Source organism: Zeus faber (assembly GCF_960531495.2).
Source record: "Zeus faber genome assembly, chromosome: 8".
Taxonomy (NCBI): domain Eukaryota; kingdom Metazoa; phylum Chordata; class Actinopteri; order Zeiformes; family Zeidae; genus Zeus; species Zeus faber.
The window spans coordinates 5,043,701-5,054,205 of record NC_137195.1 but is presented as its reverse complement, the minus strand read 5'-3'; the positions used below and the strand labels follow the sequence as shown (position 1 = coordinate 5,054,205).

General features: G+C 46.8%; 1 protein-coding gene across 2 annotated transcripts in view; it reads left to right on the top strand.

Moving 5' to 3' along the window:
* The window catches only part of LOC307233983 (cbp/p300-interacting transactivator 3-like), a 2,615-nt gene extending 733 nt beyond the window's left edge, over nt 1-1,882 (top strand). Inside the window, exon 2 of one of the 2 annotated variants that reach the window (XM_080005502.1) lies at nt 526-1,882. In XM_080005502.1, coding sequence (XP_079861628.1) covers nt 535-1,518 — 984 coding nt within the window. In that variant the 5' untranslated portion in view covers nt 526-534 and the 3' untranslated portion in view covers nt 1,519-1,882. The remainder of the gene's footprint in view (nt 1-525) is intronic. The other variant, XM_080005503.1, reaches the window with a different exon arrangement.
* The last annotated feature ends 8,623 nt before the right edge of the window (nt 1,883-10,505 follow it).

The following is a 10,505-nucleotide window of genomic DNA, read 5'->3' as shown; positions in this document are numbered from 1 at the left end:
GCTACACAGAAGGGATAAAGCACATTATTTCGAAGCAAAGAGGAATGCATGCATGGAAATAATAAGCAATAAACACAGACACCGTAATATAAAACTAATATAAGACGTCGTATCAAAACAAGGCATGATGCAAACACAGATAACAGGTTAAAGTGCATTACTACAGTGGGCCGAGGGGTGCGTTTCAGCTGCTTTGAACGAGACAGGAACGGCTCCCGACGTCGGTGAGAACAGCTGACGGTCCCTGCTGTTTTGAGGGTGATTTGGCAGGACGTGACACATGGATGTGACACCGCGTTTCGGCGGAAGCGACGTGGCGGTCCGCCGCAAAGCCTCTGATCATAGGACGAGGCTCTGGAATCATCTGTGTTGGCCGCATGACGCTCCGCCGGCCGCCACCATGATGTCACCGTCTCAGCGGGCGTCCTCTTCCCCGCGTCCTCCAAACCAGACATGTTGTGAGTTCCCAGATCCATATCTAACCGCCCCCCCCCCCCCCCTCTCTCTCGTATCCCCCTCCCCCAGACAGCAGGCATGGCCGACCACCTCATGATGCCCATGAACCACGGTGCGGCGGGCGGCGGTCTCCACGGTTACAGGATGGGTCTGAACGGTGCCATGCACGCGGGTCACCAGCAGCATGTCGCCCAGCCGGGCATGCGGGCGATGCCCAATGGACAGATGATGCACTACGGCGGCGGCGGGGGGCCGCAGGCGCAGGCCAACATGGAAGCGGCCATGAGGCAGCGGCAGGGCATGGTAGGGGGGCCGGTGAACGGACAGCTGAACGGGGCTCAGATGGGTCATCACCAGATGGGCTCTGGGAACATGATGTACAACGGCCAGCAGCAGCAGCACCAGCAGCAGCAGCACCATCCCCAGCAGCAGCACCATCCCCAGCAGCAGCACCACCCACAGCAGCAACAGCATCACATGCACACGCAGCAGCAACAGGCGCAACATCCACAGGCACAACATCCACAGGCGCAACACCCACAGGTGCAACACCCACAGGCGCAACACCCACAGGCGCAACACCCACACGCACAACACCCACAGGCACAACATCCACATGCACAACAACAACAACAACAACAACAACAACAACAGCAACAACAGCAACAACAGCAGCAGCAGCAGCAGCAGCAGCAGCAGCAGCAGTTCCTGAACGGGGGGATGAGCTCCCAGCAGCTCATGGCCAGCATGCAGCTTCAGAAACTCAACACCCAGTACCATGGGCACCCGCTGGGGCCCATGGGAGGGGCCCACATGGGCCCCGGGGCCCAGTACCGCATGAACCCAGCCCAGCTGGCCAACATGCAGCACATGGCCGGCCCGGCGCTGGCCCTGAACGGCATGGACGCAGACATGATCGACGAGGAGGTCCTGACCTCACTGGTCATGGAGCTGGGCCTGGACCGGGTCCAGGAGCTCCCGGAGCTGTTTCTGGGTCAGAACGAGTTCGACTTCATCTCGGACTTTGTCAGCAAACAGCAGCCCAGCACGGTCAGCTGCTGAGAGGACCTGATTGAGGACTCTTTGAGGGGAAGGCTTTGATGGGGGAGCGCAGGATGGCGGTTCGACGGAACGATGCCCGCTCGACTCCCGTTTGGCGCTTTTGGAGTTGGGCGGGTGCCTCTGGGGCCCGGTGCAGGTTGCACTGCCAGCCTCACTAACTCTGGATTCCCACGGTGGAGGCGTAGCCTTGAAGCTCCGCTCGGAGGGTCCGGTGCGTCCCGGTCGCCCCCCTCTTCCTGGACATGAATGTAATGTAAGGATGAAGCCCGGAAGCTGTGCAGCCTCCAGGTCTTCTTCACCAGTAAAATGTGTATTTATTTATTACTCTGAGAAACTGCAGAACCACTGACAGAGAGATCCTCCATCCTGGGATTTTTTTGGGGGGGTGGGGGGGGGGGGTTAGGAGAAATAAGATTAAGTGTTTTTTTTTGTTTTTGTCAACCCATTTTGGCCTTTTGGTATAAAGACATGGGCTCCAATAAGAAGGTTGTCTGAGCAGCGCTTGGATTTATGTCACAGTAAAAAAAAAACACAAAAAAACAAAGTGTAGAATGTTCATGTGGTTTTTTTTTTTTGTTTTTTGTTTTTTTTTTTGCTTTTTTTTCCAATGAGAATCTTCTCCAAATTGAGAAATGGTTCGCTCACATGCCAGCGCTGTGAGTGTGTGCGTGTGTGCGTGCGTGCGTGCGTGCGTGCGTGCGTGCGTGCGTGGAGATCTTCTAAAGCCGCTCGTACTGTGCAAACTCCTGACGTTAGAGGCGCCTTATTCCTGCACATCATTATTTATTGGTTGTTTATATTGTCCCCTTTCTGTGGTCAAGATGCAGGGTTTGGGGTGGGGGGTGGGGTGGGGTTGTCGGGGGGGTGGGGGGGGTGTTGGTCTTTGTGAAAAGGGATTGAGGATCAATAAAGATGGCCTGGATAGAAAGACAGTGGCCTCCTTTTCCATTTTTTCTCATCGCACCGTGCCCCCCCCCCCCCCCCGGGCGGCGCTGAGCCACAGCTAAGTGCTGAGGTTAACCTGGAGGGGAGGGGATGCGGGGGGGGGGGGGGGGTGCGTTTAAAAGGATTCAATATTTATGATTTTGGGGAAAGGATACAAGACGGGCACGCCGCTATGAATCTCCCAGGGCCCCCTGCTGCGCTTCCCTTCGGAGTCACGGATTTTCCAAAGCCAAAGTTGTGATGGGTGTCACATGATTGACGCGCGGTGAGGTATTTGCATTTAAATTAAAACGCATGGGACAGATATTACTTATTCAATAACCTTGAAGTTTCGGCCGCTTAACGGGGCTGGAGCCCTCGCTCAGTGGGAAGCGACCTTAGTAATCGTAGCCCACGCCGACGCTGGAGTCCCCCACGTTGTACCTTAAGAGAGACAAATGAATCATTTAGTTTGGCTGAAGAATCAGTATTCGGAAAATAACATTTTGCTGTGTGTGTGCGTGCGCGCGCGTGCGTGTGTTTGGGGGAGGTGGAATAAGCCAAAGAATGAATGCTTACTTTGATGGGGGTGGCGGCGGCGGTGGTGGTGGTGGTGGTGGTGGGTGTAGCCTCTCCTCCTGTTGTTACCGTTCCACAGATCGCTCAGCGGGTGCTTCCACACAACATATTGTGCAACAACGTTCGCTTTGTGGCTTTTTAAGCAAATGACTCGAGCACGGTCGAAAGTCTGGTTTGAGCCTCTCTGTTCTGTGTTGCGTTTGCTTTCGTGCTCTGGCCCCCGAGGCTCCCAAACAGCTGATTGCGGTCGTGTTCAGATGCCGTCGCCGTATTTATATTTATCCCCTTCGCGCCGGCGACGCAGGGAGTCTTCTGCAACATCATGACGAATAAAAACGCGGGGGGGGGGGATCGGCAGCCGACGCTCCCGAACCGGGAACAGAACTCGCTGGATCGGAGTCTCACGGTCAAAAAGGCTGAGTTGAATGTAGAATCTTGATCCAAATGGAAAGGTTTCAACCTTGAAGCAAGCTTATCCGTGTGTTTATTTTCTTTTTTTCGGGGGGCGGGGGCATGAGCCTTGCCGCTCGTCTTGGCTCCGGGTTCAGGAGCGATGGCTGCTCTGTTTGCCCGCTGACAATCTGGTGTTCTGGTGTTCTCCGGAAGGCACCGAGGGGCGGCTGGCACCCAAACCCGGCAGCTCTGTCCCAGGCCCCGTGAATTTATGCGTGTGAACTCAAATATGGAAGGGTATTCAAATGGGTGAGTAATTCAGGTTCACGGACTGGATCAAAACCCACCAGGGTTACACGCGCTCGATACCCCGGTTAGGGTCGACAGGCGGGTTGAGGAGGCCTTGACGTGCGTTTTTGAATAATGCGATTACTGGAAAACCCGGGTTTACATGGCGAGCGTCGCGTTGGGGTTATTGACCGGATCGTCATCATCCGGGAAAAAAAAAATGATTATCGTCCGGGGAAAAGCCTCCGTCTCCCTCTTCCGACAACAAGTGCGTGTTCGTTGCCATGGTGTCCGTGGTTTATCAGCCGGGGTCAAACGTGCCCAGATATCACATGGCGTTTACACGCCACAATGGGATGATTGAGGAGACCTCACCATAAATGGGATGATCGGTGTCTTGTGTCGTGTCTACGCCCATTCTGAGTTTTAACTCAATTAAGATAATCCGGGGTAAGGTGTTTACATGACAGATGAAATAGCCAGAGTGTTGCCTTAACCCGATTATGAATGTCTTATTCGCGTGTGTGTGTTTGTGTAACCTGTCTTTAAGTACACATGAACTGTCGCAACATTTTTAATATTTGCCTCAGAAGCACAACAACGGGACCCCTGGGATTTACATTAACCAAACATTGCTCCTCATGAAGTTGATATTCTGTTGAAATATTGACATTATTCTCTAACCGCCACCTCTGTGTTTTCAGAAGCAATTAGTGCCTGTGACTTGGCGGCGAACTGTGCCGCTCGGCGTTCCGTCGCCCTCCTCCCACGACCTCCTGAGCGCGGCGTCACTCCTCCTGTCACTCTCCCTTTTTGTTCCCCTCTCTCTCTCTCTCTCTCTCTCTCGCTCTCTCTCTCTCTCGGTGTAAAAGTCCATTAGAGAACAGACGCAGAAAGGAGCTGAACATGAGAAGGAGAACGTGTAAAGGCCAAGACGAGTCACGGCGCTAGGCGACGGAGCGCTCCGGTCTTGGGAAGATAAATTAGGTTTTCTTACTTTTTTTTTTTTTTTAGTTTGTTTGTTTGTTTGGGAAAAGAAAACAAGGAGGGGAAAAAAAATAAAAGTCCGGGGATTTCTCAAAGCGGGATTTACCCACAATGCTCTTTTAACTGCTGCTGTGGAGCCCACCAATAAAACACCCGAAACGTTTGGCAGGAGAGGCGGGTTTAAGCCGTCTAACGTTAACCCTCGCCCGTCGCGTGTGTGTGCGTGTGTGTGTGTGTGTCTCTGTGTCCGTGTGTGTATGTGTGTGTGTGTGTGTGTGTGTGTGTGTGTGTGTGTGTGTGTGTGCGTGTGTGTGTTCAGTGTGTCGGAATATCTGCTCCTCTTATTCCCAGCCTGGGACTCGCTGAGCCTCAGATCAGGGTAATCCCAGGCCACCACATTGGTGACGGACTGCCAGTTACTTACTGTGGTCACGCATGGCCTGGGCACACACGCACGCACACACACACACACACACACACACACACACACACACGTGCACTGCTTGTAGGTACAACCTGCTGTTAAGACCGCTTTACCGAGGCACAGAAATTCGGGTGCAGGCGGTTCATGGACTCGGTTTACGGATTGTAGATTTTCTTTTTCAAAAAACAAGATCAGTTTGGACGAGTGTGTGCAGCCTCAGAAATTCCAAATGTCAACGATGAGAGTAAATCTGAATATATGCATAATTTTTTTTTAAAAGACTTAAAAACGCATAAAAACACCATTAAAGCCTTTCTTGTTACGGGGACACTAAATGTGTCCCGGCAATCTAAGTGTCCCATTAACGCTGGTGGGTGTAATATATTCAGGTGTGTTGTCCTTTTAAACCCTAGACACACACACGCACACACACACACTCAACCAGTCTGCAGCCCCAGTGTGAGCACGATGCCACCGGTGATGTCACATTAAACTAAGGGAGATCATCTGTAGCGCTGTGAGGATAGACTTACGCCGTGTTATTTTACTCAGGGGAGTGCGCAGTGGCTGAGTCATTTAGTGCACAAAGCATCAAAGGTTACACAAGAAGGTTCTGTTGAATACAGGGGGGTTTTACACGACAGCCATACCCAACACAATCACTCGAACTGATTATAAATTCCAAATGCCTTGTTAAAAGAATCCAGCTGAGGTTCATGGCACTGAAGTGTGCGGAAATTTAAAGTTTGACATCCTGAATGCAGTTAACAAAAAAATGCTGACTTGCATTAACTAGCTCATGTCTGATAAATAACTGTTACTATTAATCCTGCAAAAAATAAAAAAGAATTGTGCTAGAAATGTAGTAGAGTACTCAAGTACAGAGACTGTAACTTACTTAAGTACAGTCAAGTAAGTTACTTGACTTACTGCAAGAACACTGTTCTGCACAGCATAATGGTACAGAAAGTGTACTTGAGTACTTGTATACGGGAGCCAACGCTGCCTCTTAATATTTCAGAGCTCGTTCAATGGTCGACTTAATTGAAGCTTCATTAGTTCAGACTCTGACGGTAAAGACGACAAACCCTCTCAGGGAAGAGATGATTCATCGCTCCGTTCTGCCAAACGCTACGAGAGGATGCTTTATTTATTGACAACAGAGGAGTGATGGAGGAGACACGCTGCAACACGTCTGGGCACGCGCCTGTGTGTGTGTGTATGTGTGTGTGTGTGTGTGTGTGCGTGCGTGTGCGTGTGTGTGTGTGTGTGGGTGTGTGTGCATGTTTGTATGCGTGTGTGTGTGTGTGTGTGTGCGTGCGTGTGCGTGTACGTGTGTGTGCATGTTTGTGTGTGTGTGTGTGTGTGTGTGTTGGGGGGTGGGGGGGGGGGGGTGTTAGGACACGTTGACTGATTCTCTGTTTAAATTCAGTGTTTGATTTGACAGATTTTCGGTCGAAAGCACATTGTGATTTGAAGGCCGCTGTGTGAGTGTGTGTGTGTGTGTGTGTGTGTGTGTGTGTGTGCGTGTGTGTGTGTGTGTGGACATATGTGTACAGCTCAATATTGGAATTCAAGAAAGTGCAAGGTGCTTAATTACTGTACTTAATGAATATGTTTTTATGTTTTTGTACTTGTGTGTATTCAGTTTGACATTTAGTCCATTACATTTCAACACGTGTTTTTACTTTAGTTTTTTTATATCAAAATATTATATAAATATATATTTATATCAAAAGCATGAGGAAGAGGGTGTTTTGTGAGGGGTTATTCCTCATGATTCATGAGCTCCATATTCTTTTAAATGGACATGACGCCACCATGACTGTTTTTTTTAACTTGTTATGCGGATCTGCATGAGCATCATCTGCAGAAATAGTATTTGTAAACACGTACTTTTTGAAGTATTTGGGCTCTGCTATGTGGACACTGGACGTGAAAAGTACTTTAACTTGCACCGCCGTGCTCGCCTCAAAACAGAGGAAACGGAGCAAAGGTTGGGAAGGAAGAGCAGCTCAGCCAGAAAATCAGGAAGTTCAGCTCCATCAACACACACGCACACACACACACACACACACACACACACACACACAGACACACACCCACACACACATACACACACACAGAGTAAACCTGTGGTGTAAACACGGTGGAAGAAGTACTTAGACCTTCTGACTGAAGTAAAGTTATATAAGAACTTGCTTAATACTGAAGTATTAAAAGTACTTGGCATATCAGGTGCCCTTATATATATAAGCCTTTAATACTTCATAAAGTACTACTGCAGCTTTTCTTTCAGCAGGTAATGCTCTTGCAGATCCTGATTATAATTGACAATAAAATAGGACAGGAGGTGTCCTATCACAATCCACAAGGACTCCATGTCCTTGTGAATTGTCATTCACAAGGACATGGAGTGAATGAATCATTGATGATCATATTGATAGATTCCTGATTTTGGTGCAAGCTGATCAGCCACAACATTAAACCAGTGACAGATAAAGTGAATAACATGGATCATCTGATTCCAATGGCACCTGTCAAGGGGTGGGATATATTATTATTATATATATACTGTTATATATTATTATTATTATATATATACTGTTATATATTATTATTATTATTATTATATATATACTGTTATATATTATTATTATATATATACTGTTATATATTATGATTATTATTATATATACTGTTATATATTATTATTATATATATACTGTTATATATAATTATTATATATACGTTATATATTATTATTATATATATACTGTTATACATTATTATTATATATATACTGTTATATATTATTATTATATATATACTGTTATATATTATTATTATTATATACTGTTATACATTATTATTATACATATACTGTTATATATTATTATCATTTATATACTGTTATATATTATTATTATATATAAACTGTTATATATTATTATTATATATATACTATTATATATTATTATTATATATATATATACTGTTATTTATTATCATTATATCAGGCAGCAAGTGAAGAGTCAGTTGTTGAAGTTGATGTGTTGAAGCAGCGTAAGGATCTGAGCCACTTTGACAAGGATCACATTGTGATGCTGGACGAGGGAGTGAAGTCTAGCTCGTCTGGTTCGATCCCCCACAAGTACTTCTGTGGCACAAAGTGGTGAAAAAGTGATGGTGCTATGATAGAAAGGTGTAGAACACACAGTGCATGGCAGCTTTCTGCGTATGGGAGCTCACAGTGTCCATGTTGACCCCTGTGACCACCACCCAAAGCACCTACAATGGACACGTCTGCGTCACAACTGGACCATGGAGCAATGGAAGAAGGTGGAGCTCTGATGAATCACCTTTTCTTCTACACCATGTGGATGGGCGGGGTTAGGGTCCGATCCGATGGAGCATCTGTGGGATGTGCTGGAACAACAAGCCCGATCCATGGGGGCCCCACCTCCAACTTCCAGGACTTAAAGCATCTGCGGCTAACGTCTTGGTGCCAGATACCACAGGACACCTTCAGGGTCTGGTGGAGTCCATGCCTCCAGGGGTCAGGATGTTTTGGTGGAACGAGGGGAAGCTCCACAGTATTAGTGTTATTAGTGATGCTTTTAATGTTGTGGCTGTTCGGTATATACTGTACGATATACAGTATACTGTATATACCCTGTATATTTTTATATACAGAGCATACATGGTATTATATACATATATCTGAATATAAACTAAAGTCATGTGACGGTGTTGAAAATGTAATTCAGTTAAATGTCGAGACTTTTACTTTGAAATGCGGTGGAGTAAAACTGCAGAGTGATGCTGTTGTTTCCCCTGGGCGTGCACGTGGCTGTCCCTGTGCACCTGGCGGTCTCCAGGGGTGCTGTTTGGGCTGCTGGCTTGTTGGGGCAGGTGACGGAGGTGTTGCCTGGTTACAGCCCCCACCCCCCAAACCATGAATGGTTGGACCGAGCTTTGAAGTCGGCGGAGGAGTAAATCATTCCTCTTCCGATCTAACAGGTAGAGTCCAGAGAGGAGGGGGATGCTCTGCTTTACCAACTGGATCCGTCTGTCTGTCTGTCTGTCTGTCTGTCTGTCTGTCTGTCTGTCTTTCTGTTTATCCAGATCTATCTATCTATTGATCCATCTATCCATCCATCTATCGTCTGTCTGTCTGTCTGTCAATCTGTCTATCCATCTGTCCATATCTATTGTCTGTCTCTGTTTGTCTGTCTATCGAGATCTATCTATCTATCTAGCTATCTAGCTATCTATCCATCTATCTATCTATCTATCTATCTATCTATCTATCTATCTATCTATCTATCTATCTATCTATCTATCTATCTATCTATCTATCTATCTATCTATCTATCTATCTATCTATCTATCTATCTATCTATCTATCTATCTATCTAGCTATCTATCTATCTATCTATCTAGCTATCTAGCTATCTGTTTATTTAGATCATCTATCTTTCTATCTGTCTGTCTGTCTGTCTGTCTGTCTTTCTATGTATGTATCTATCTATCTATCTATCTATCTATCCATCTTTCCATCTATCTATCTATCATTCTTTTTATCTGTCTATCTGTCTGTGTCTGTCCATCTGTTTGTCTGTCTATCGAGATCTATCTATCTATCTATCTATCTAGCTATCTGTTTATTTAGATCATCTATATTTCTGTCTGTCTGTCTGTCTGTCTGTCTGTCTGTCTGTCTGTCTGTCTGTCTGTCTGTCTGTCTGTCTGTCTTTCTATGTATGTATGTATCTATCTATCTATCTATCCATCTTTCCATCTATCTATCCATCATTCTTTTTATCTGTCTATCTGTCTGTCTGTCTGTCTGTCTATGTATCTATCTTTCCATCTATCTATCTACCTGTTTATCTAGATCCATCTATCTATTTATCTTTCTGTTTATCTGTCTGTCTGTCTGTCTGTCTGTCTGTCTGTCTGTCTGTCTGTCGTCCTCTCTCTCTGGGCAGCAGATTAGCAGACAGGCTTAGCTCTCCGCTCGCAGGGTACAGAACATTGGCCGGGCTCAAGCTACATTTCTCCCCGTTCTGACCGACAAACCCGTCTGCGCACGGTGCAGTGACATGCAGCTCCAGAGCGTCCCAAAGAGCGGCACCGCCTCCTCCACCTCCTCCGCCTCCTCCACCTCCACCTCCTCCCGCTCTCAGAAAACACAATCACAGCCAAATATTTTCCTTTTACACGCGCTCTTTACTCCTCACAACAAACCAACAATTAGGTGATCTTGTGCGGTGGGAGTTCCCTCGTATCTGCCACACGAGGCCAAAACACTTGAGATAATAACAGCGCGTGCTTTCAAACTTCCATTCATAAAAGTTAATTTGTGAGTGACAACTTCACTTATCTG